At 37.2% G+C, this 27,865-nt stretch overlaps 1 protein-coding gene across 20 annotated transcripts in view; it reads left to right on the top strand.

The window, feature by feature from the left end:
• ERC2 (ELKS/RAB6-interacting/CAST family member 2) overlaps nucleotides 1-27,865 on the top strand; it is a 999,838-nt gene that overhangs the window by 349,503 nt on the left and 622,470 nt on the right. For all 20 annotated transcript variants that reach the window (XR_011647540.1, XR_011647537.1, XR_011647539.1 and 17 more), the window contains one exon: nucleotides 21,017-21,172. Coding sequence is in view for 10 of the 20 variants with exons in the window: in XM_071212097.1 (XP_071068198.1) it covers nucleotides 21,017-21,172 (156 nt within the window). In the remaining 10 variants the exon portion in view is untranslated. The remainder of the gene's footprint in view (nucleotides 1-21,016; nucleotides 21,173-27,865) is intronic.

Below are 27,865 nucleotides of genomic sequence, written 5' to 3'. Positions count from 1 at the left end.
GAAATGTATTCCTTCTAGTGCAGTGGGTATTTTTTTTTTTGGTAAATATCTCCATATAAAGGCAACTGTAATTTTATGACATTTTTAAGTAGAAAATCTGAGACTGGTTTATTATTTCTAGTATCATATGTTGTGTTGCAAAATGAAAGAAATTAGTAAATAAAAACATTAATTTATGTGGAAGGCATAAAAACTTTTTTTTAGGGCAGATTCAGATCAGCATATTGTCAGCAAATTGAGCTTGGAGTTTTCCTTTTATGGATGCCTATCAATAGTACCATGGTGTTGATTTATTGTCATAAAAGCATATTTTTTTAAGGAGAAATGAAGATCAATATATTTGTCAGGGAACTGAGCCTGGAGTTTTTCTCTTGTAATTTTTGATGCCTCTTAATTTACAAAGCACTGCCTCCTGTTTTGTCAGTGGAGAAGTCTGTCCATTAGCATCTTTATGGAACATCTCAAAATTGAGTTATGGAGGCAGCTGTTAGAGGGTTATCTCCATGCCCTTGTGTGTTGTTGTGATGGAGGCTGTGATCTCATCTGATTTTCTGCCTTACACCCCTGTGTAATACCCGTATTTTATAAGTGTTAGGCTTGACCACCAAATAGAACTGACCCTTAAATCTGGTGGGTAGAACTGGAAACAACTTTAGGTTTTCTATCTTTTTTAAAAATATTATTATTATTTTTTAAAAGATTTATTTATTTATTTCTCTCCCCTTCCCCCCTGCCGTTATCTGCTCTGTGTCTATTCGCTGTGTGTTCTTCTGTGTCTGCTTGCATTGTCAGGTGGTACTGGGAAACTGCCTCTCTTTTTGTTGCGTCATCTTGCTGCATCAGCTCTCCGTGTATGTAGCACCACTCCTGGATGGGCTGCCCTTTTTTCACGCAGAGCAGCTCTCCTTGCTGGACGCATTCCTTGCACGTGGGGCACCCCTATGCAGAGGCGCCCCTGTGTGGACGGCACTCCTTGCCCATGGCCGCACTGCACGTGGGCCAGCTCACCACATGGGTCAGGAGGCCCTGGGTATCAAACCCTGGACCCTCCATATGGTAGGTGGAAGCTCTATAAGTTGAGCCACATCCGCTTACCAACTTTAGGTTTTAACTTAAACATCTTTGGGTAAACATCGGTGTCATCTAGAGCCTTAGCAAAACCTTAAGTTAAAGGAGCTTTCTTTTTAATTTCTGGGAAAGTTAATTTCAGGGAGATGATATTGAATTAAGGACTAAGAATATACCCCAACCTGCCCCTTGCCTCTTACAGAAACTGAGGGTGAACTTCTGACCCCCTAGCTCCACCCTCTGTTCCTCCATAGGTTGAATCAACCAGAGAAAGGTACTTGCCGTCAAAGTCTGTGAACACTTGCCTAAATTCACTCACTCTTCAGAACTGGTAGTTCTAGTGGGTTTCTGTGTACCCCTCTAGACTTTTAGAATTGTATAACTGTGTCTCTGTGGGGTGACTATGAGGAGGGCCATCCACCTGCATCAAAGCCAGGGGGGCAAATCTCTTGCATAAACCATACAGACTGCCAGCCAGTTGAGCTGGGTGACTGAAATCACCTGAATGAAAAGAAATGGAGAGAATAAAATTATTTGTGGTTTATCTTCCTGCAGGAAACACCAAGTTTTAATTTTGATCCCAATCTGGGCTGGCAGATATGTTTCAGGTTTTCACTTTGAGCATTGTGTGTGTTTTCTGGAAAAATTAGTTTTCTTGTAGATTTGTGATGTTCCTCCTTTTCTTGCTTTTGTCTAAAAATTCTTTACTAAGCCCTGTTTTTCAGCTCTTATGGAGAACTGTCAGTAAAACTGGTAGTTAAAAACTTTGTTCTCTTTTCTTTAATGTTAATTCTTTTGAAAGAATTTGTAATCTACTTTTATTTTAAATTTGACATGACATAACCTTGACATCCAAAATTTTCACTTTCTTGGGTTCATTCATAAAGCTATAACTAGGTTTTACTTTTTTTTTTTTTTTTTTAGAAAATGAATTATAGTAATGACAGTACTACTTGTCAGTAACCTCAAAAAAATTTATAGTTAAAACTAAGTGAATGAAACCTAATTCAAAATGGCTAAACAAAAGGAATTTTATTGACTCCCTGGTAATAAACTAGGGGTATTGCTTCAGGCACAGCTTGATTCAGGGGCTCATATAATGTTAGCAGTTCCCATTTTCACTTGCACAGCCTCTTACCTTCCTTCATGTGCGCACTTTTTTCAGAAAGCCTCATCCTGTCTTTCTGAGCAAGATGGCTGCAGTAGTGACAACAATCACAGAAGGAAGAGAGCGAAAAGGTTATGTTAAAAAATGCAAATGGGGGTGGTGGGGGTGAATGGGGACCTCATATTTTTTTAATGTAATATTTAAAAAAAAAATGAATTAAAAAAACCCAAAACCTAAAAAAATAAAAAATAAAATAAATAAAACTAACAGAAATGAAAAAAAAAAAAAGCAAAAATCAGCCAAGCCTAGAGTAAGAATAATTACTTAGATTGAACTCTAAATTTAATAGCCCTCGTTAAAAAGAAAATGCATGGAGTTAACTAGTTCTCATTTGCTTCATTAAATGATGCCCATTTATCAAGGAAAACAAACTTTTTGTTAGCATTAATTCAACAGAATTTGTCAAAGGGGACACGTATATGAATGACATAATGGTTTTAGTAAAATTTGCAGAAAATAAACTTAATCTATTAACTAAAGATTGAGAAGACAAGGGGACATCATATCACAGTATTTCTGTGGGCAATGAAAGTGAGGAATATGGGTATTGAACATTTTGATCACATGACCAGTGAGGACAATTATGTGCCATGATAGGTTGTATCGCCCATGATGGCTCGCCTTGGATAACATTATCTATGGGAATTAGTAAACAATTCAAGATTGAACTTGAATAAGTTGCTGAAGTTTATTTATGTTATATTGTTGATGAAAGAATACAACTTTGTATTCAGGAGCTGAACTCCAATGTCAGGGTGATCTTTTGTTAAAAATGAAAATACAGACTTTCTCTTATGCTCCAGGTGAGCTGACATGTAGTTGGATTAAGCTTTTCCCTTTAAAGGTATCTTGGGGATTGATCAAATTCAGCCCTTGCAATTCCACAAGGCATGGAAGGAACATGCTGGAACATTCAGAAGACAAGAGCTACCACTTGACAATGGCTACCATAACAGGACATCAGACAAACTCCTCTGGAATGGTGGGTTTCAATGGGGACTACATCTCTCTGTCTCCCTCTTCCACCCTCAATAACTTTTAGCTTTTTAATGTATCCAGCTGGATGAGTCTATCTTTAGCATAGCACATGCTCAGCTGCTTTTTCTAATAGGAAGCAGGTTCAGATGCTTCCAGAGGTCCCTTCTGGAAAGTGAGTGGACCAGGTTACCAGGTCATTGCCATAGAGGGGAATGGTTGGTGTGGCTTGAGAACGTTAGCCTACAAATGAAATCAGATTATTTAGGTGAGTGGATTAGGATAATTAATGACAGCTGCTCCAGTGCATGCTCATGCACACATGTGCACACATACACAACTCCCAGTGGTTTAGCATAGTAGATCCTCTGACTCTTTCTGTACCAAAAGTGGCACTTCACTTTTCTCCACATACCCATTGGCTAGAACTTAGTTACATGGCTCCCTTCTAAGTGCTGGGAAGATGGGAAATGGAAATGTTGGCAAGAACATGGATAGTCAGTATGAGACTGAAAAAACAAAGGGCAAGATAACCCAATTTTATTCATTATTTATTGAATTAAAAATATAGCTACATTTTATTTTTCCATATTACATTTCACATTATCTGCATTTTAATATACGTAATGAATATGCTTCATTATACAGGTGATATATTCATGATATTTCTTAATAGTAGCAAAATAGGTGACACATTAAAAAACCATATGTTAGGTGTTCAATACATGTTATAAATATTATTAAGTGAGGATACTCAATGTTCTCTAATATTCTACTCAGAATATGCTCTTCGTGACCTTTGAAAATGATAAAAGAGATGATGAGAGCTCATAAATAGTGCAATAAGTCTTAAGTTGTCTCTATTCTTTTGGAAAATTTTAAGGAAGTCAGAACAGCGAAACTTAGTTGAGGCAGGAAAATTTTGTGAAACAAGAATGGGCTAGTAGCCAAGGGGACTCTTAGCTGCACCTAAACTCTCTCCACTCCTTAGTTTTCTCCTCTGTGAAAAAGGGGATGTTCTTATATAATGTAAGGATTGTGGGAAATGCGTGTATGTCCAAGCATGTTGCTTGACTAGTAGGAAAAAGTAGACTAGTGATAACTGCTAATCTGTTAAATGGAAGAGTTGTACCTAAAGCACAGATGATGCTCATTCTAAGTTAAGCCTCAGTTTTCCCATAAGAAAAATGGGAATTTTAATAGAGTTTCTGTTGATGACAGAAAGAGTATAGACAACAGAAGCTGTTAAAATATCTGACATACTGTAAAAGCTAGATAATAATAGCTGCTATTGTTGTTATCCCCATTTTACAGAGGAAGGAAACGGAAGTTTAGCAAGATTAAGCAAGTTTTCCCAAGGTCACACGACTAGAAAGGGAGAGAGTTCAAATTAGTTCAACCTAATACTCAGAGTAGCTTAATTTGGAATTCAGGGATCTAGTCAGAGATACCATGAAGTGGCTGCCATGTTTTCTTTGGCTCTAGGGCCTGCTTAGGTTTATTTCTTTCATCTTTGGGATCATTACTTGTTCAAATCTGCATTTTGCACTATACATAGTTATTTCTTTTCCTAGGACCCTCTGTTTATAGGAGGAAATTTGTGCTAAGTCCAGTTTTTCTAGGTAAGTCATTATGATGACTATTAGGTCTTAAGAATACATCCCTATACCTTTGGGAGCTATTGAAAATAACAATAAAAATACCACTTTTTAGTTAACATGGGAAAGAGGTGCTGGGCCAAGCACTTGACATGCACTTGTGAGTAGGCATAATTATCCCCATTTCAGAGTCGAGGAAGTTGCAACTTAAGAGAGTAAGTAACCTGTCCAAGGTCCAATAGCCAGTTAGTAAGCAGCTGGCATTTGAACATAGTTTTTCCTTTGAAGCTTGTGCATTCTCCACTCCTCCTGTGTGCTTTTACTGAAGACACTCCATAGGTTCAACTGCTTTTTGTATCAACACTTAATGCGGAAATTTAGTGCACTGAAGTTTGCATCATAGAATAGGTAAAGGCAGGTCATGAGAACTGGGGTGGCCTTTTAGATAATTTTGGAAAGGTGAGTGCTGTACTTTGTGCTCTAAGGGAAGACTCATCCTTTTCACATGTATGCTATCAGCTCTCCAAAAAAGGTGCTGAATATGTACCCTGTAGCCAACATATGCCCTGATTTTTCTGAGCTTAATGACTTACCCTGAAATTTTATAAGGGCATAGAGTCATAGCTTGCTGTAACTTGCAAAGCCCTGTTTTTTGATGTGCACTATTCATTTACTATGCCAGAATTATGCTTTAATTTTGTTCTATTGGGAAATTTTTTCATCATCTTCTCATCTTGCAACTTTTAAAACAATCTTTGTTCCATTTAACTCATCTTGTTAAATAAGAGGGAAATGTAGGTTTTTAAGTGATGGCCAGAAAAAGCAGAATGTCAAGTTAAATGTTCGTTCTGAATGGTATATGGTTGCCATTTAGGAGCAAGTAAAAAAATTTTTTTTTAAATGTGAGACTTTTTTCCTTTTATGCCCAAACTTTTCTTATCAAGAATTTGACTCTAAATGTTTGGCTGAGGTGCCAGCTGATAACTCTTGCCAGTAATCTGTTTAGTATGTGTGAATTTAAGTCCTCAACTTGAGTCACAAACAGCAGTATTTATTAAGCAGCATCTTTGTGCACAGCATCATGGTAGACTTTTCAAGAAAATTGAGCTTTCAGTCTTTAAGGCTAACAGCAGGATACATGAGTCACATTATGTAAAGGGTATCATGGGTTACCAGGACTCAGGATTTCAGAGTGTCCTGGTATGCTTCTTGGAGGAGATAGCATTTGCAGAGGGCCTTGAAAAATTGGCATGGTTTTGATAAATGGGGGGAGGAGGTTTATAAAAGTAATAACTAGATGAACAAAGGCAAGGAGGCTGGAGAGTGTGAAGAGTGTCTGAGGAAGGGCAAGACATTCAGTTTGGCCAAGAGTAAAATGCATAGGAACAAGTCAGTGAGCTGGGCCAGAAAGGAGTTTAGAACTGGATTGGTAGGCAATGACATCATTGCCAGTTATCACTTGTGATGAAATAGAAGGAAAAAGCCTGTTGGGAGAAAAGCCTAGCTGGGAATCTCAAAACCACAGTTCAGGGAGAAGCTAAAGGAGCCCGATACCATGAAAACAGAGGCAGATCATGAGTCATTGTGGAGCAAGAATTGTTGCTGTGGATGAATGCACACCAAGTCAGGAGAGCAGAGAGGAAGTGATCACAGAAGGGGAGCCCAGAAGGAGGAGCTGGTCTTCTGGGAAAATGCACAGTAGGGCTGTATGTTACACAGGGCTTTTGACCTAAAGACTGTGCATATGGGGACTATTGCCCATGTGGAAATTAACCTTGGAAGCTTCATGAAGTCGAACATACAGTTCTCTGCCCATCTGTAAGTCCTGCAGAGCCACTTTTCCTCCACTCTCACAGTGGATTGCTGTTTCTCAGGTTGAATCCTACACAAAGGAGTTGTTTATATGAAATGCTCATGTTAAATAAAAATTAAGAGCAACACCTCCAAGCTCTAGAATCCCTTTTAGGACAACGAGATAATAACACTGTGAGAATTAGGAGGCAGCTGAAACCCTCTGAAGGGACCACAGATTCCATTCTCCCATTTAATTTTCAATAAGCCCCTTGAGTAGGATGGTGGGCAGAATCAATGGCGTTGTTTAAATATATATATATATATATATATATATATATAGAGAGAGAGAGAGAGAGAGAGAGAGAGAGAGTTTAATTTTCATGAATTCATGCAAGAATGATGTGATCCCTCTGGAGAGTTCATTTTGAAAGGTGTTGAGTGGAGGGTATCAGACACCTAAATGGAGAATCCAGTTGAACCAGGAAGGGACAATTTGGAGATACAGGTTTGGAAATTGTTTATAGAGAGGTAACAATGAAATATGTGGGAATACATGAAACAGTATCTCAGAAATCAATGAGGACAGATCTCTGGGGAATGGTGGGAGAAAGACTGGGAATCAAAGGGAAATCACAGCATGGGTTCAGCATGGGAGAGGCCAGAAAAGGAAGAGGCTTCCTTCTACCTCCCTTTCTCATTCCTTACTGCTCTTTCATTCATTCATTCATTCATACATTCATTCGCCTCAAAACACTTACGACTCTCTTGTCCGGGCCAGAGTGCTCTGAGTGGGAGATACAATAGTGGGCAGGCAGACAGGGAAATGATGGTCTAGAGTAAGAAGTGGTATGAATGGAGAGGTCTTAGAATGTGTGCACACACATGCTAAGTTGGCAGGTGGTTGTGCAAGTGGGGAGCCCCCTACTTTCTTATTTTACTTATCTAAAACTCTAAATGTAAGAAAGTTATTTCTTTTACAGAAATAACTGTAAATTTTGCTTGCTTTGGATTTTCCTCTTTGAACCATACAAATCTAGATTTTTCCCCCCCTGTGTAACAGCTCTTCAAGTATTTGATGATGTTCTTGCTCCCTGCTCACAATAAATCTTCTCTGCTTTAAGCCCTTGTGAAAAAAAAAATCTACAGAGTTTTTAATATATGTTGCTCAAAGAACAAACAAGCCAACCAATAAACCATGGGGAATGTTGAAGAAATAATTGATTTGCTTAGCCGCAATTAAACAGGTTTCTTCAATGCATGTTTTTTTTTGTTTTTTGTTTTTGTTTTTGAATTGCTTTTAATATGTTCTGGAACATTATGAGTCTTAAAGTAGAATAAGCATTTTACAACAGAGGTGATATCTTGGGAAAGGAAGCCAGAATGCATGAGAATGTATCTTCTGCTACAGGAGGTCTTACAGCTTAGTAGTTTGGTCTGTTATTTGAAAAAAAACAACAACTTCAAACTTTAATACTAAATCAATTTTAAATTAGAGCCAAATATTTTAAAATGCAAAGAAAATTAGAACTGAATATTTATCAAATCTGTAGTTGAGAGAAGAGATTTTAAGTTTAAAAGCAATGGAAAAGCATTAGGTGAGGAAAATGATACACATTAACCTGTAAGAAAGTGGGAGGAAAGGAATAATAAGGATAAAAGCTAAAATTAATGACAGAAAATAAACATACACTAGAGAGTAACACCAAAGTGAAATGCTGATTCTTGCAATTCCAAGAATAACAAAAATAACTAATCCTGGTTAGAATATTGAAAATAATGAACACAAATAATCCATATTAGGAATGAAAGGGAGATATCACTGTAAATCTTAACATTAAACCTATGAGAGGATTTTATAAACAACTTTATAATAATTAAATTGGTATTTTGGATAAATTCTTTTAAAAACACAGCTTGTCAAACCTGACCCAAGGAGAACTAGAATATATGAGTAGACCTGTATATTAAAGAAAATGTTTCATTAATTAAAAAACTTTCCTAGGAAAAACAAAAGCACATTACCACGTATTTGAGGAAGAAATAATATTAACCATATGGAAAGCCTTCCAGAAAATAGAAAAAGAGGAAGTACTTCCTATTTTATTTTATGAAGTCAGCATAACCCAGGAAGGACACTATAAGAAAAGAAAATGACAAGAAATCTATCTTATTAACATCAATTGAAAATATACTGGAGAACTGAATCCAATGACAAATAAAAAGCATAATACAATATTGTGTTTATTCCAAGAATACAAGGTTGGATGAACATGGATATCAAACAATGTTATTTACATTGACGGATGGAGAAGGAAAATTAATATCATTTTAATATCAATCAAAAGCATTTGATAAAATGCAACATCCATTCATGAATCCCTTCCCCCCAAAAATGGCTTTTAGCAAACTAGGATTAAAAGAGAATTATATTAATCTAATAAGGAATAGCTAAAAAAGGTGACACTAAGTATTACATTTGATGATAAAATGTTGAAAATTTTTCTTCCAAGATAAGGAATAAGACAAGGAGGCCTGTTACTGTTACTTCTATTAAACAATGTTTTGGACAGCCTAGGTATAAGAATTAGAAAAGAGGAAATAAAGCCATTTTTTTTTACAGGCACCAAAATTATATGTGTAGAAAATCTCAATTTATCTATATGTAACTATTAGAGTAATAAATGCATTTAGCAAGGTGGCTGGTCAATATATAAAAATGAGTCATGTTCTACATACCAGCAACAAATAAATATAAAATAAAAGTTAGAAAACAACATAATTTACAATAGCATTGAAACAAAATATTTAGGGGCAAGTCTAATAGTGTTTATATAAGATTGTTAAACAGAAAGCTACAAAACATAACTAAAACATATAGTCACCCCAAAATGAGACAGCCATCAGCAACAAAGTAGATAAATTAATAGTGAAATATTCATACAATGAAATGCTACGAAGCAATGAGAAGGATTGAATGATTGCTATGTGCAACAACAGATTGAATACCCCCAAAATAATGTTGAAAGAAAGAAGACAGGCACAAAAGAACACATACAATATGATTCGCTTCATATGTGCTTCAAAAATCAGCAAAACTAAGCAGTGGTGTTAGATGTCTGGATAGTGGTTACTTTGGGGAAGGAGAGAGTGTGAAGAGGTTGGAAAAGGGCATGGAGGAGGCCGCTGGGACAGGTAGGACTCTATTTCATGATCTTGTTGCATGTGCTGTGTGTGTTCACTTTGCCATAATTCATCCTGCTAAAAACCTATGATTTGGGTACTTTCTTCTGGATATTTTACTTTAAAATAAAACGACTGAACAGAAAGACACATAACCCAATTTAAAAATGGACCAACAAATTGAATGGGCATTTCTCCAAAGAAGACGTACAAATGGCCAATGAGCACATGAAAAGTCCTCAACATCATTAGTCATTAGGGAAATGCAAATCAAAATTGCAGTGAGACACTGCTTCACACCCACTAGGATGGCTAAAATAAAAAAGGCAGATAGTAACAAGGGTTTTGAAAATGTGCAGGAATTGCTGGTGGGAATGTAAAATGCTGTAGACATTTTGCAACACTGGCAGTTCCTCAAAATGTTAAATGTAGTGTTACCATATGACCCAGCAATTCTACCCCTAGGTATATACCCAAGAGAATTGAAAACATATGTCTATAAAAAAAAAAACTGCACATGAATGTTCATAGCAACATTATTGATAATAGCCATAAAGTGGAAACAACTGAAATGCCCATCTACTAATGAATGGATAAACAAAATGTGGTATCCATACAATGGAATATTATTTGGTGATAAGAAGTGGGGACCTCTTTTTTTAATTTTTTTATTTCTCTCCCCTTCCCCCTCCAATTCCCTCGTTGTCTGCTCTCTGTGTCTATTTGCTGCGTGTTCTTCTTTATCCGCTTCTGTTGTTGTCAGCGGCACAGTAATCTGTGTTTCTTTTTTTGTTGCATCATCTTGTATGTCAGCTCTCCGTTTGTGCAGCACCATTCCTGGGAAGGCTGAACTTTCTTTTCACGCTGGGCGGCTCTCCTTACGGGGTACACTCCTTATGCATGGGGCGCTCCTATGTGGGGGACACCCCTGCATGGCACGGCACTCCTTGCGCGCATCAGCACTGCACATGGGCCAGCTCCACACGGGTCAAGGAGGCCCAGGGTTTGAACCTCAGACCTCCCATGTGGTAGTCGGACACCCTATCCACTGGGCCAAGTCCGCTTCTTATATTTTTTAATGTAACATTTTTTTGTGATCTATGTATCTTAAAAAAAAAAAAGGCAATTTAATTTTAAAAAAAAGAAAAATGAAGCACTGATACATGATTCAACATGGATCAGTCTTGAAAACATTATGCTAAGTGAAAGGTGCCACTCATGGAGGGCCTCATATTGTATCATTTTATTTATATGAAATGTTCAGTATAGGCAAATCCATCAAGACAGAAAGTAGATTAGTGGTTGGCAGGGACAAGGGAGAGGAGGTAATGAGGCATGAGTGCTAAAGGGTACAAGGTTTCTTGAGTGATAAATGTTCTGGAATTAGATAGTAGTGATGGTCGCACACAGTACTCGAATACTTTAAAAGAATGAATTTTATGGTATGTGTATTATATCTCAAAATAAAGTTGTTGAAACACAAAGGAAGAGATTAAAAGGAAATGGCCCATAATTTTGATTACTTAAAAATTAAGAGTAAAGACAGAACTATAAAATAGCCAACTAGGAAATGTATTTCTAAGGTTTATAGTAGTCAGAGATTTAATATTCCGATAATATAAAGAGGTTATATTTATTAGTGAGGAACAGAGCTTAGAAAAAAATGTGCTGTAATATTGTCACAAATTTTGGGTGTCCCAGAATTGTAAGAGGATGTTTTTTCTTTTCTTTTTTCTCCCCTAAATTTTCATGTTTTTAATAATATGCATTTATTATATAGAAATGATCAGGACTTATTAATTAGGGAAATAATAACTTTATTAAAAGAAAACTTTCTTGTATCAAAAAGCTTAAAGATATTTAATTTCTTATATTCTTTCCTTTCTTTTGTGTAGCTGAGTTTCACCCAAAGGGAAGAAAGCTAGATTATTTATGGAAATTGAGAATCTGACTCTGCCTGTTACTGATTTCGGAGTTCCAGCTTTCCCTTCTGTGAAATGGGACTATGATAATCAGCCTTTATAGGGTTGTGGTGAGAATTAAAATGGATTAAGGCATGGGAAAATCCTGGCATATAATATCAAGGAATCCTTTACTTCCCTATCTCTTCTCTTTTAATCTGGAAATTGGTTTTTACCCCTAAAAAGAGGTAGTACATTTGAGCCAGGATTACTACAGAGAAGCAGCTTAACATAAAGCTCACTTTAAGTAGAAGGTCTTAGCTCTGGAGGTAGATACGGTTTGTATTTGGAAAAGACTTTACAAGTGTCTTTGAAAGGAGAAACCAGTGGAGAAAATATAGTAACTCTAAGGAGGCCTGTGGCATAAATGACCTAGGGACTCAGCTCACTGGTTCTTGGGTCTTTGGCAAATCACTTGTCCCCTCTGGCTCTCACTATTCTCATTTGGCAAATGAAGAGATTGGACGAAGTGTTCTGCTATAAAAATTCTACTAAGTCGGGAAGCTTGGTGACTGGCAATTTGGATTCTCAAAGGGCCTGCCTGGGGAGTCTGAATTGATATGGCATTCTTGCAAAGTTTAAGTCTTAGCTTCATTTGCTCCATTTTGGCCAGCCCTGCCCAGGCCAGGAGGCCCCGGCCTCTTCCTTGCTAGTACTCAGGTTCCCAGCCTATTGTTTATTTAGGGATTGTAATTTCCTTACTGGCGTGCACTGCTGCCAGTGGGGTTGAGGAGTCAACCGCAGGCCTCATGTGAACTTCCCCTTTCAAGTTGCAGTAATGATAGTGTACCGACTATCACATGCCTCATCCGTAAGGCATGGTCCAGTTTCCACATCCATCAGCCTGTGCTGGTGACTTGGGGTGGCCTGAATTCCTGCATTGCTCGTTGCTTTTTCCATGAGACAAGCTGGTTGAACATAAAAGGGTTTGCGGTATGTTTTAGAGATCCTTAGAATGAGGCCCAAACTAGGGTTGTTTGAGAAATGAGAAAAGCAAGTTCAGGTTGCCACAAGTCCAGTAAAGAGAGCTGCTTCACCCAATCTTTTCATAAAGAGCATTGCAAAAGAAATAGAGGGGTCAGGTGTCCACCTTTTGATGGTTCCTGGAAATGCATTTTGCAGCATAGTATTTCATTGAATCTCTGATGTGCTCAGAACATGGGCAGCTGGAATTCAAACTCTCGTTTGTATCAGACATATGTGAATGATGATGTGCAATCCATCCTTCTGGAGGGTGAGGCTGCACACACCGAGGGACCACCCTATCATCTGGAAGCAGTTTCTAAAACCCTGAAGTGGGCCTGGGGACACCAAGGTCTCAATATGTGGCCTTCTCTCTCCTGTTCAAGGGAAGGACATCTGTCAAAGCAACCATTGCAAGAAAAGAAACCTTTTGATGTGCTACTTTCCCAATCTGCGGAACTTAAAAATAAATATGGATTTCTGTGTCCTGCCCCTCCTAAAATGGAATGTCCTTGGGTATAATCTCGTCTTTGATAGTTTTTACATATTTCCCAGATGATTCTGATGCAGCTTGTCTGTGGGCTGGCACTGGGGAGCCTGTGCTTTAGAGTGTTTTACAGGCACTTAGGAATGCTTTTAGGTTAGCCAGTGCTCTCTTTCATGTGTGGGATGTAGAAAGCTCTCAATATTAAGGCAGTTTTCCATGCAGGGCCAGTACTCAGCTGAGAGGCACAGGTGGGCACCTACCCTGGTCCTTAAAATATTGAAATACTTCCATGGCTACCTCCAATCCCCAGAGCATCCCCACTTTAACCCTTCCCTGGGACACCCCTCCCGCCATCCAGCAAGAAAAGGGTTAACCCCTGGCACAGTGGGGACTTTCCAGACCCTGTTCCTGTGTCCCAGATGGGAACCATTCTATTGGTTCTTGCCCTGTGCTGTACTGGTTGTTGAGTGGCTGGACAACCACCCCAGTCTCTAGGGAATTTAGAACACTGAGATACACTTTCCAGTTATGATAACATAGCTCCATCGAAGTCGCACTGCCCTGATGTCACCAATGACATCTTCATTTTTCCTTCATCTTTAATCTTTCATTCTTTCTTTGATTCTTTCTTCTTGTCATCATTTACTCTTATTTTCTGGGATTTCTTCATAATTTCCACAGATTTTTGCCCTGCTTTCTTTTGGTGCATCCTTCCCTGTCTTTATCCTTGATCCTCAGAGGTTACCTCATATCCATCAAGGACTGCTAGACACAGGTCCTCTGCCCATGGGTCCTTAATAACATGCACAGAGGCTGGGAGGTAGGAAGGATAAGTTCCCAGGACCTGGGCTTCTAGAAGAATGAGTCAGACGTAGGCAAATGAGACCATGAAAGAAATATAAATCACCCCAGTTGCTTTTCATTTGACTTAGTCCAATCCGATTCTGTACTGGTACATTTTGTCCTGAAGAATTAGATACCATCTGTACAGGCAGACAAACAGAGCAGCAGCAAGAAACAGTGTGTCCCTTGTCATTTTCCAACCTAGGTCATCATCTTTTCATCATGTGATAAGGCAGACCCAAGAAGACCAGTTTTTATTATTATTATTTTTTGCCTCCTAACATGTCGTAGGCCCAATTATTTTTGGCGTGCTTAACTTGGGCTCATATAACCGCGGTTAATCCCACATAGTAAATCCTTCCAAAGGCAGGGCATTACTCAGATAGCCTAAGACCAGAGGCCTGCTCAGTTATGTTTGCAGCGACGATGAGATGATTTTTAAAAGTTCAGCTTTCAAGAGACTCTGTGGTATCCAGTAATAATAGTTTAGAATTTTATTCTAAATAAAGTGTAATATAATTATGTAGGGATGTTTCCTGAACATTAGATCACATCGTCTTTAAACCAGATTGGCCCTAAGTTTGTTGATCAGCGTCCATGAGACTGATATGTGATCACGGTGAGTCCCATGTTCTGTAAAAACTGCTTATATTTTCTTTCTTGGCCTGATATTAAAACGAAACCAGTAATTCTTACTGCATTTGAAAGGAAAGCACATTGTGACACTCAGCAATAACATAATTGTTACTTGTTGTGACTAAATGATATTGCTTTCTTGATGTTCCACCCACACACCATTTCACAGTGTTCACAATTCCTAGAGAGGAATTGAAATCTGTTTCTTGCTGTTTCAAGGGAACATAATGTTTGACAAACACAAAAATGGTAACAGTGGCATCCTGGCCAGAAAAGAAGCTCCAAAAAGTTGCTCCAAGTGTTTCTGTACTGTTACACCAATTTGGATATCTTTTGAATGTAGGCTCATGTTTTTCTGCATGTGTGTGGCCAGCGAAGTTGCCCTGGTCTCTTCTGCATCAGTTAGTCTTTTCTTGCTACCTGCTGGACACCTGCAGTCATTTAGAACACACAAGTCACCTGGGGGCCTTATGAAAATACAGATTCAGAGTCAGCAGTTCTGGGGGGGACTGGAGAGCCTGTATTTCTAAACAGCTCTGAGGTGATGCAGGTGCTGCTGGTCTGTGAACTACGTGTTGAGTAGCAAGGATCTAGACTCTACTCCATGGATGCTGATGAATCTTGACTTCTCCCTGGTGTCCCACTGCTTAGCAAAATGACTTGTCCCCAAGAAGAGCCCAATATCAATTTGTTGAATGACTGCATGCATGAATGGATGAGAGGACTTCCTGTGGCTAAATAAACTATCAATCTATAGCAGTCATGTCCTGGAAGAATACAGAGATTTTTTTAAAAGTTAAGATGAAATACAGTAAACTTACTTGAGACCTACCATTCCAGTTTCATCTTCCTTGCTGTAATTGCTGCACTCATGGTCTAGTAGTGCTTATATTCATGATTCCTTTAAGAACCAATGGGGTCTGCCAAGTGGTAAATGGCTGCTAGGGGTTCAGTTTCCCTGGTTTATTTATTAGTTGCCCATTAAGCACCTTATTTGCATCTTTTGGATGATAGATGAAGTCTTGGGTGTGAATCTTTAAATAGGAATTATGATCTACAATTTATGTTTAAAATGAAGGAAAAGCATTTTAGCTGGCTGTGTTTTTTTTTCCCCTAAAACTTGTTTCCCCACAAAATATAGTATAAAAGCAAAGATGTCCCAACTCAAGACATTTGAAAAAATATCACCTGCAACAGGAGGTGGTTGACTTTGGGGATATGGAGACCGTGTCTGTTGGGTTCACTGCTGCAGTCTTAAGTGCCAGGGTCAGAGCAAGCTCTTGGTAAACAAGAGCCTGACATAAGCTAATACGGTGGTCTATATATTTAGGCCCCCAATTACTTGAAATTGGGATAATCATGGCAAGTTTTTCCTTGAAGAATTAAGATCACTGTATTGATTGTTCACTTTAGTAATGTAACCCTGAGCTTAATGAGATCACTAAAGTCTGTCTAAAAAATGTTTTCGATAATTGAATTCTAGAGGGAATAACACTGAGCTAAATAAAATTAAATAAAATGCTTTGCCAAAGGACATCCCAGAGCTATTAGTACTAATGTACATAGGGAAATCCCCTATTAGTGTTTCTCAAACTTATTTGGCCCTGGGGTCCCCTTTTAATGGAGCATTTGGGTTCCATGGATTTTGGAAAAAGCTACTCTGTTGTCTTTCAGTTTCCCCATCTCTAAGGAAGGTCCACAATTATGTGCTTCTGGAGCTTGCTTATTTGTGAAACATAATGAAATGTGTGTTTGAAAACCACTATATAAATTATTTGAAAATATAATTTAGAAATAACATATAGAGATGTACAGATGAAGAAAATTTTGGAAATTGGAAAGTGAAATATTTCCCTACCTTCTAAAACTCTACTTTTCAGGATGTTGCAACATATGTCTCACTTGTTTCTTTCTCTCTATTCTAGAGCAGTGCTTGAAGTTACTGAGCCAATGAATTTAGTATATATTCTGAAAGATAGCTTCTGTATAGTTTATTGTACCATATCAAGCCTGATGGGGTAGTTTCCTTCTACAGCTCTCCTTGAATATGTTTTCAGTCATATATCTCAGTTTTGGAAATTTTGTAAAAGCAACAGATAAACTTTCTTCTTCTTGAATTCCTTGAATTGGGGCAGTCTTGAGCAGCTGTGAACGTGGCAGTCATTTTGTTTGCCTTTGATTTTAATGCTTATGATTCCTTATGGCTTTTTTTTTTTTTTTTGGTTTGTTTTTTGTGGCTCAGTAGTTCTTATGTCTTATTGGGCACAACTGATAAACTGTCTAATGTATCTTTTTTTTTTTTTAAAGATTTATTTATTTCTCTCCCACCCCCCCACCCCCCCATTATCTGTTCTCTCTGTCCATTTGCTGTGTGTTCTTCTGCGTCCGCTTGTATATTATCACACGGCACTGGGAAACTGCATCTCTTTTTGTTGCATCATCTTGCTGCATCAGCTCTCCATGTGTGTGGCGCCACTCCTGGGCTGCCCTTTTTTCACGCAGGGCGGCTCTCATTGCGGGGTGCACTCCTTGCGCGTGGGGCACCCCTACGCAGGGGACACCACTGCGTGGCACGGCACTCCTTGTGTGCTGCAGCACTGTGCATGGGCCAGCTTACCACATGGGTCAGGAGGCCCTGGTTATAGAACCCTGGACCCTCCATATGGTAGGCGGACACTTTATCAATTGAACCACGTCTGCTTCCCTGTCTAATATATCGTGTATTTTTTTATCTTTCTCCTCTGTGAATCCTAATCACATTCTCCTATCTCTCTCAGTGCTTATGATTCATGTATGGCTCCTGTTGTCCTTGACGCTGACTTCTTACATAAGAACAGAAATAAAAGGCCGAAAAAAAACAAACCAGATCCTTCTTAAAGGTTATTAAAATGCTTCTCACAATCCTCCCCACCCTTTCTTTTCTATTAGGAACACTTATAGCTAAAGAACAATGAAAATTTTGTGAGGAAAAAGAAAGGTATAGGTCAATTTAAGGTATTTAGTAAAAGCAAAAAAATATTTTCAAAATATTGTTTCATTATTGAAATTTTAATGCAGATATATGTAGGCCAAGAAGCTTTGCTGTGTAAGGGAATTTTCTATCTTAGCTCAGTTCTGTTCTGATCTTTCTTTAGCAGTACGTAATTCTCTAGAATCTCAGTGAAAAGTTCTTTGTAACTTATTTAGAAATTGGCAGTTGTGGTAATTGCTAACTAAAGACTAAGGAGTTGACTGAGAGGAAAGCTGAGGGCTATAAGGAAGCAGTTTCTTCTCCCCTTGCCTACAGGATTGGGACCTGAAATTATATCAAGCACTATTAAAAAAATTAAGGTGTAAGATGGGAGGGCTGTAGAATATATCTTAATACATATACACACACATGTATATACACATGTATCTATATACCTATATATAAGTATGTATACATTCATACTTAAAAATGTGGTCACTTTAGACTTGGGTCTGAAATCTGTGAAATTTTATGTAGGGAAAACAGGATTGTTGGACTGCTTTTTACACTTGACCTACAGTTAAACTCCTATAAAGATTGCACTTAGAGGGAAGAAGATTTGGCTCAATGGATAGAGCATCCGCCTACCACATGGGAGGTCCAAGATTCAAACCCTGGGCCTCCTGACTCATGTGGAGCTGGCCCACACACAGTGCTGATATGCACAAGGAGTGCCGTGCCATACAGGGGTGTCCCCCGTGTGGGGGAGCCCCACGCGCAAGGAGTGCGCCCCATAAGGAGAGCCGTCTTGCGCGAAGAAAGCGCAGCCTGCCCAGGAGTGGGGCCACACACACGGAGACCTGATGCAGCACACAGCGAATGGACACAGAGAGTGGACAACCCTGGGTGAGGGGAGGGGAGAGGAAAAAATCTTAAAAAAAAAAAAGATTGCACTTAGAGGGAAGTGGGTATGGCTCAAGCAGTTGGGCTCCCATTTCCCATATGGGAGGTGCAGGGTTCGATGCCTGGAGCATCCTGGTGTAGGCAAGCTGGCTTGTGTGGCGAGCTGGCCCACGTGGAACGTTGGCCTGTGCAGAGTGCTGGCCTGCACAGAGTACTGCCTGGCACAGGAGTGCTTGCCCATGCAGAGAGCTGGTGCAGCATGATGAAGCAACAAAAGAGACACAGCGGAGAGACAATAAGAGACGCAGCAGATCAGGCTGCTGAGGTGGCACAAGAGAACGATCGCCTCTCTCCCACTCTGGAAGATCCCAGGATTGGTTGCCAGAGCTACCTAATGAGAATACAAGCAGACACAGAAGAACACACAGTGAATGGACAGAGAGAGCAGACAACGGTGGTAGTGGTGGTGGTGGGAAATAAATTTTAAAAATAATAATAAATCTTAAAAAAAAAGATTGCACGTAGATATTTGTAAATCTCATCAATGGCCAATTTGTAAGTCAAACAGAGGAAGACTATTATATTGACTAGAATATTGATACCCATATTTTTATATGTTTTAAGGTAAAAAATACAATTACAAGGCCTTCATAGGGATAAATCACAAGGTTCATAGTGGGTACCTCTGGGTAGTGATTGTGGTAATCATAACTATATAATTTTTCAAGTTTTCTATAATGTTATAGTGAGAAAAATGCTTACTTGAATTGACTTGTTCAGGAATACTCTTAGTAATTTTTAGTTCTTTTTCTATAGTAATTTTCATTATTGCTTGTTTGTTTTTTTTCCTCTACAGAATTCTAATAGCTCAGGGCTCAAGTGAGTGGATAAGGATGACTCCCTTCTCTCAAACCGGCAGAAATTATATCTAGATGGGAAAAGATGGTAGGATAGACATAAAAATATTAACGATGGTTATCTCTAGGTGGCAGGATTTGATGCAAGTTTTTCCACTTCTTTGAATTTAAAGAATATTGCTTTTCTAATGGGGAAATACTGTAGGTATTATTTCTAAAAAGAAAATGAAATACTGGAGAATGTAGCATTTCATAATAATCTTGAAAATTTCAGAATCTGTCTTCTCAAGGCTTTCTTGAGAATTAATGAAAGTGTCTACAGCACTGATTTTTGTCACATATTGGAGCTCAATAAATAGTTTTGCTGCTGGCTTTAGTTGTTCTCCATCTTGATGATGATGACTGGATCAATGATAATAATTATTGTTATATTGCTATATGAAATACGTCTATGGGTATATAATATAGAAGGGACATATTTGTTGCAAAGATTTTTATGGGTTAGTTATAAATACAATAGCTCATTTATTGTTTTTACTTTTGAAATTCTTAGTCTTTTAGATTCTAAACATGAATTGGTTTAAAAAAATGAATTGGTGACTTATTTTTCATTAATATTCAATTACAAACATAATACAAGCTCTTTGAATCTGTGCAATAAAATGACAGGTAGATAGAGACAGTGAGAAAACTTAAAGTTGCATTTTCAACATATTTCATGCCAAAGATTGGTTTGAGTCCAATATCTGAGGTTGGGGAAATGGTTTTTATTTGCTTTCCTTGTGAGAGCCCTCTCTTCTCTGCATTCTAATGCATAATTTCTTATTTTGTTCTATCCTGTGTATAAAGCTTGTCACTTTTTCTTCATTTCTTGTAAACATTCTATGACTGCTTTTTCTCAATTGATGTCATATTTATGTGTAATATTTCTGGTGTTTTTTGGCTCAGTAAATAAATAGGTTAAAAATGTCCTGTAAGGTAGTCATGATTTTTGTCACATGGGAACCTGACTGCTTGGCACAAAAATCATGACGTTGTGATATATTATTTTCAGTTGCTATATATTTTCAATATTTAGGATATTTAATCATACCAAAACAAGATTCAGTTATTTAATTTCAGTCTTTCTGTATTTTAGATGAGAATCTATTTCTACATTAGAGATTTGAAGTTACTTCTCTTCCAGGGTCAAATTCCAAGCATACCTTATACAATAAGCCATAGAATATACACATGAACAAATAATTTTATATTTACAAGTGGACTTAAAAATATACACTGGTAGACTAGATCTCAAACTGCAAAAGTCTTTCCTTTCTTTTTCTTTTTCTCTTCCCTTTCTTTTTGAATTTGAGATTAATTTTATCATTCCCAGCTATTAGACACACATATCGAGGAAACTCTCTGTATTATATTGATACATGATCTTTATAAGCAGCTTAAAGAAATCTCACAAATGACCCTCAAAAGTGAAAAAACAAGTTATTCTGTATTCAGGGATTTGTCTACATCATAGTTAAGGAATTACTACCAAAATGACTTACTTCAATTCTGTTTTGATGACGCTGGGGAAAAAAACCAATATTCTTTCATTTTCTCCTTTCTTTTCTTTCCTTTTTTTTTTAACCAACAGGACACAAAAATCGCTTCATTGGAGCGAAACATAAGGGATCTTGAGGATGAGATCCAGATGTTGAAAGCCAATGGCGTGCTCAGCACTGAAGACCGTGAGGAAGAGATCAAACAAATAGAGGTTTACAAAAGTCACTCCAAGTTCATGAAGACCAAGGTACAGTCCAGAGTTATAAACTTTTATACTCTTAGTCTGACCGGAAAGTTACGTTACTTTCTTTGCATATTTTTCCAAATAACCACATGATCTGCTTTATGTGAGATCATGAAATATATGGACAATAAAGAAGAATGAGAAATGTTTTTAGTGCAGAATCATAAATTACAAAAATCAATCAGGGGAAAACCTTTGGAATTTTTACTTATTTTGGGGGTTCAGGCTCTTCTAATGAGTTCTGTTGGTGTCCCTCTGCCCTGGAAATTTACATGTTTTTAATAGTCCTGCTTCTTCCAAATCTCTTCAGTTAATGTACACAGCTATTTTTTAGGTTGCTATCATTGCAAATTTCTCCATCCCTGGAAGGGGTTTGTCTCAAAAGGTGATGCTCTCAAACCTTCAGTTTAACTGATTTCAATGTTAACAACTTTTTGGCTTTATCATAGTGGTTAAGACAGAACTGATTTTGAGTCCCAATGCTAACATTTGGTCAAATTATTCAACACCCTTAAACCTGTTTCCTTATCCATGAAATAGGGACAAGACAATTATCTCTATCATTGAGCTGCTCTAATGATTCCAAGGAATTATTTATTTAAAGCACTTAGTCCAATACCTGATCTCTAAAAAGTATTCAGAAGGTGGCGAGCATTACTACTGTAGTTACTGTTACTATTGTTACCTGTTGCTATTGAATAGTTACAAAATATTCTGATAGTAACCTGCCCCATTAATTCATACCGCTATTGCCAGTTTTAAAGAATTTGGCTTGTATTTCTCAAAATGAGAGTTCCGGTTGCAAATGGACTGAGTATCTAAATATTATTTTTATATATGCATAGTTATTAAATTCATGAATAGCCAAAATCAGGTCTTTTGAGACTTTTAAATGCTTTTCTGTTTTTCTCTACTTAAACCATTTTGCCCATGGAAATAACCATATATTGTTTGTGCAAAGGTTTTCTTTTTTCTTTTTCTGCCGTTTGCTCTTAAACATCCCTGTTTTTGTTCTATATTTTAATCTTGTTTGTTGCCTCATAAAATACAGCAGAGTTAGAGTAAGGCAGACTTTTATGAGAAAGCAGTGGGAGTGAGGAGAAAAACAATTTAAATAGTGGTTATGATTTGTATCAGTTGTAAAATAGGAGTGTATGCATTGCAGAGAATTTGCAAATTCCAGAAAGGAAATTATAATATCTACCATTTACTTCACTGCCTGTATATTAATATATGTATGTTTGTATGTGTGTTTCTCTGTTGGGGAGCAGAACTGTGCTTACTTCTATCAACTTTCCATTTGTAAGTAGAAATTGAGATTATAATTAAAAATGTGAATCAAGCAGTGGAGATGTTAGAAGGAGAAAGGCCGGTGGATTTAAATGTAACCCCTTCCTTTCAGCAACTGCCACAAAATGCAGAGTGGGTCTCTCTGCCCAGTTTTGCCTTTAGTTTCTCTTCCACAGTTCCTTCCCCTCGGCGATTACAACTAAAGTATATCAAGTACAATAATAAGTGCACTAAATATGTTTGGGCAACTTACTGTCTTATCTTAAACTTCACCTCCCCTACCCTGTCATGAAACAGTGGAGATAGGTCAAGCCGCTTCTACAGCTGAAAATGCCATGAAATTTGCAAACTCCTCCTCTCATGATGAACTCTGTCCAGTTGAATAAAACATTTATATGGTCTTCAGCAATGAACTCAGGGTCAAGATTGTCTGCTAGACCATCTGTCCTTGAGTTACACTTAACTTTTAATGGCTAGTTACTTTTAAGGGTTCCAAAAGTGGTTAGGTTCCAAGAATGTTTGAGGAGGGTATGGAGTGTGGTAGAAAGAGCCCAGGCTGAAGACTAAAGCAGGGGAGAGGATGTAGCTCAAGTGGTTGAGTGCTGACTTCCCACATACGAGGTCCCGGGTTTAATCTCCAGCTCCATACCTCGAAAAAAGAAAAAGAAAAAGAAAAGAAAAAAAAAAACCAACTAGGATGAAGCTTTGGCATGCCTTTTGCTAGTGGCGGGACTCTGGGCTTACTTCACTTACTTTACTCAATTGCAGTTTCCCTTCTGTAAAACGGGCACACCACCACCAACTTTCGAGGGTGGTTCAAAGGATTAAATGTAGTAATATAATTAAAGTACCTGGCTCAAAAAGGTAGCTAATAACTATACTCAGTATTATTGAAAAATTATAACTAAATATAGATGATATATTTAATTTGATAGGGAAAGATGGATTTCTAAGAAATACAAATAAAGATGAGTTCCTATAATATCATGCAGATATCCCTTAGAGGCTGACAAAAAGCAGCTAAAAAGTACTAGTAAGAGTTAGTTTTTATGTTTTCTCCATTAGAAGGATTGTTCTTATTGGAGCAAATTATAACATTTATTGCCCATACTTCATTTCATTGCTTTAAATAATTATTTTTCTTAGTTCTTCTCCTTTGAGCCTGGGAATGGTTGAGCAGGTCTATTAAGACCTAGCTGATGTAATCTAAAGCTTCTTAAAAAAAAAAAAAAAAAGACATAGCTGCTGCTACATATCTAGGCCTTGAAGTTTATGTCTTTTGTATTTTGTGACCTTAGGCTTGATGAATTGGCTCCAGTTGGGTGAATCATTTATTATGGAAATTGTTAGTTGTTAGGTTGATATCCTTGAAAATCCCTAATATAGTATATGGTTCATTGTAGCCTATTTGGAAAACTTTTCTACAAAGTTTATATGAATATATTGCTCATCAGCATCAACACAGATATGCAGGGATAATTGGGTTGCACACTTCAACTGTGCAATTGTTCATTGTTGTCCTGGGGTCTCTTGAACTCTCTAGTTATGAAAAATTATGTGGAAAAAGCTTTCAGTGGTGAATTTTGAGAAGTGCAGCACTAAAGCCTGTAAATCCTTCTAAATTCTACATTTAGCACATGTCACTAAGCTAGCTACTGAGGGGCACTAAAAGTAATGCACATTCAAAGTACTCCCACTTCAACAGTGATGACCACTTGGGAAAGTAAGAAATGTACTAAAATATAGCTACCCTTATGATGTGATGGCCCCTACTTCATACCATATGCAAAAATTCACACAGTATAGGTCACTGACCTATAAGAGCTAAAACCATGATTCTTAAAAAAAAAATAGGGGAAAATCATACCATACTTCATACCATATGCAAAAATTCACACAGTATGGGTCACTGACCTATAAGAGCTAAAACCATGATTCTTATTAAAAAAAATAGGGGAAAATCATTATGACCTTGGATTTGGCAGTGGATTTTTAGATATGACACCAAAGGGACAAACTTTTAAAAATTGGACTTAGGTTAAAATTTTAAAAACTTTTGTGTATCAAAGGACATTATCAAGAAAGTCAAAACACAACCTACAGAATGGGAGAAAATATTAGATAACCACATATTTGATAAGGGTTTAATACCAAAAATATATTAAGAACTCCTACAACGCAGTAATAAACAACCCAAATAAAAATGGGCAAAGTACTTGAATAGTCATTTCTCCAAAGACTTACAAAGAAGCATATGAAAAGATGCTAGGCATCATTAATCATTAGGGAGATGCAAATGAAAACTGCAGTGAAGGGGAGCTGGTGTATCCCCGTGGTTGAGTGCCTGTTTCTCATGTACGAGATCCCAGGTTCAATCCTTGGTACCTCCTTAAAATAAAAAAATAAAAAGGAAAGAAAACAATAAAACTCCACAATGATACCACTTCACCACATTCACTAGATGGCTATTATTAAAGAAAAAAAAGGATATTGTTGGTATAGCAATTTGATATTGTTTATGAATTCCAAAAATAGATATTGGATTATGTTTGTAAACTAGTCTTTTCCTCTGGGCATATTAGATTATATTGGATTCAGAGGTTTCACTTTTACTTAATTAAATAATAATTAAGGCTTTGATTGAGCCACATCAGTAGGATGTTGATTGCCTGCCCCCTTGGTGGGTGGGGACTCACAGAAAAACTGCGCTACAGAGAAGGGAGATTGGAGTTTTAATGTTGGAGCCCCAGGAAGTAAATACACAGAGAAGTAGATACATGGGGAAAGAGAGAAGGCTCCATTAGACATGGTAAAGGCCCCAGGAAGAGAAACAAGCCTTTTGCCTGGATAGTTTACAGCTGGCTGTGTGGAGAGAGCAGAGCAGCTTAGCCTGGAGAGATATTAGCCCCAGGAGAGAGAGAAGATTTATCCCAGCCTACAGCTAATACTGGAAGCTGAGACCACAGAGCCTTAAGAGCGAGAGGGAGGCTGCACCCTTGCAGACATTGGTGGCTATCCAATACATGGCAACAGACTTTGGTGAGGGAAGTAACTTACACTTTATGGCTGGTAACTATAAGCTTCTATCCCAAATAAATATCCTTTTATAAAAGCCGACAGATTTTTGGTATTTTGCATTAGTACCCCTTTGGCTAATACAGTTGGTTTCTCAAAGAGTTAACATAGATTTACCATCTTACCAATTACACTCTTAGGTATATACCCCAAAGACTTGAAAATAGGGACTCAGATACTTGTACACCAGTTTTCATAGTATATTATTCACAATAGTCCAAAGTTGGAAACAACCAATGTTACTATCAACAGATTAATGATTAGACAAAATGTGGTATATCAGCACAATGCAATATTATTCAGCCATCAAAAGGAATGAAGTTCTTATATATGCTATTTAGATGAACCTTGAAAGCATTATGTTGAGTGAAATAAGCCAGATATCAAAGGACAAATACTGTCTTATTCCACCTATGTGAAATATCTAGAGTGAACAAATTTACAGAGAAAGTAGATTAGAGGTTAACAGTGGCTGAAGAAGAGAGGAATGAGGAAGTTTTTGCTTAATGGGAAAAGAGTTTCTGTTTGGGATGACTAAATCCTTTGTCCATAAAACTAATATAGAAATTGCAGTTATGAAACAGAATGACACACAGTGACAATAGCAATATAACTGATAAAAATTGGAATGTAGGGCATAAGAGGTGGAAGTAAATTTAACAATGTTAATTCCCTCAGATTTAATGACAGGAGTCAACAGATAAAGGTCCAGACCTGAAATATATAGTTTTAAAAGTACCAAGCATATCTCACCTCTTAATGCTTTTCTTAGTTTTTTTTATTAACTTGATGGGGTTTCTTTGGAGAAAAATATTTTTTAGTGTTTTTTTGAAGCATGAAGTATTTGTTTTTGTAATGAGATTGTGAAAATTTACTCATCTTGTTATCAGTATTTTCTAATTTTACTACATTGAAGATATAGCATAATTTTTCTGCAATGCACTTTTTACAATGCATTTTCTAGGTTTTCTACAATGAAGATATTGACGTATTATTGGAAAAATATTCTTGAGATAAGTAAATACTTTTGTTGATATTCACATATTTTTTAAAATTATTAAGATTTAATCAAATTCAAATAAAAATATAAGTTTATTAATAAAGATTTAATGGGACTCATAGAGCTCACTTCTAGCTAGAGTAATATAAGATGTTTAGGTTAGAGTTAGTGTTTTTGTTGAAGTAAACATATTGGCAACTGGCAGTGATAGGTCTGGTAAACATGCAAACTCAAATCACTGTTTTAATACACGTGGAATGATAAGTAAAAATAAACTTTAGTTCCCCATTCCACGCAGATGAGGACGCAGGAAGAACTGCAAATCTATGTGAAATAACTGGTTTTCTGAAAAAGAAAAGAAAACTTAGATTCTAAATGCAAAAATCTAGAGGTTCTGAAACTTATGTGGAAATGAAAAAGTAATTGTTAAACTCATTGGGTTTACTGAGGCATTGACAGAAATGGATCATAAAATGACTCTGGACCCCAGGTAGCAGAAAATGCTGGATTAGAAAATGCAGGGACAGTTGAGCAGAGAAACTATTGTTGCAATGGTTTCCAGAGAGACTCAGAGATTCAGAAATTCTTAGGAAATGTTACATAAGGGTAATGTAGAACTCTTTGGGAACACACCTGAAATTGCAGCTAAATAGTGTTATTTCTTCTTGCCATTTTAATGAATATGTAAAAAACTTCAAATATGTCCCTGGACTAAAAATGTGGCCAGGAACCTTTTGGACAGATAACCTCTCAGCGCCCACTGTTCACAAAGGTCAAGCTTGGAGGTATTCATTGACCTGAGTGTTTTTTTAATAGAAGACTTAAAATGTGCACTATCATGATTTTCTGGAAGTGTAGTGTTTTAAAAATATATGGCAAGATTTGGAAAATGCAAAGTATTCCTGAAAAAAAAAAAAGATCTTTAAATTGATCTTCCATCCACATTCTCATTTGTTTATATTTTTGAGATATTATTTAGTTGCAATTTACTTTTATCACCTATTCCTGATAAAACTGACCCACAGTTTGATTCTTCTTCAGTGGCAGGGAATGATCTCAATCTCGGTCTCAAAATGTAATGATTTTTTCCAAATATATAAGAATGACAGCTAATAAGAATTCTTATACATATAAACAAGCTTGTATATATCATTTTTAGATTTGGATGTATCTTTTAAAATTTATTTTATTTTTTAAAGATTTTATTTATTTGTTTGTTTCTCCCCACCTGCTCATTGTTTGCATTTGCTGTGTCTGTTTGTTGTGCCTGGTCTTCTTTTTAGGAGGCATCAGGAACCGAACCCAGGACCTCCCACATGGGAGGGAGGCGC

This window comes from Dasypus novemcinctus, chromosome 26 (genome assembly GCF_030445035.2).
Source record: "Dasypus novemcinctus isolate mDasNov1 chromosome 26, mDasNov1.1.hap2, whole genome shotgun sequence".
In the NCBI taxonomy this organism is placed as follows: domain Eukaryota; kingdom Metazoa; phylum Chordata; class Mammalia; order Cingulata; family Dasypodidae; genus Dasypus; species Dasypus novemcinctus.
Note: the sequence above shows the minus strand (reverse complement) of the source record. Positions and strands in the feature narration are given on the sequence as shown.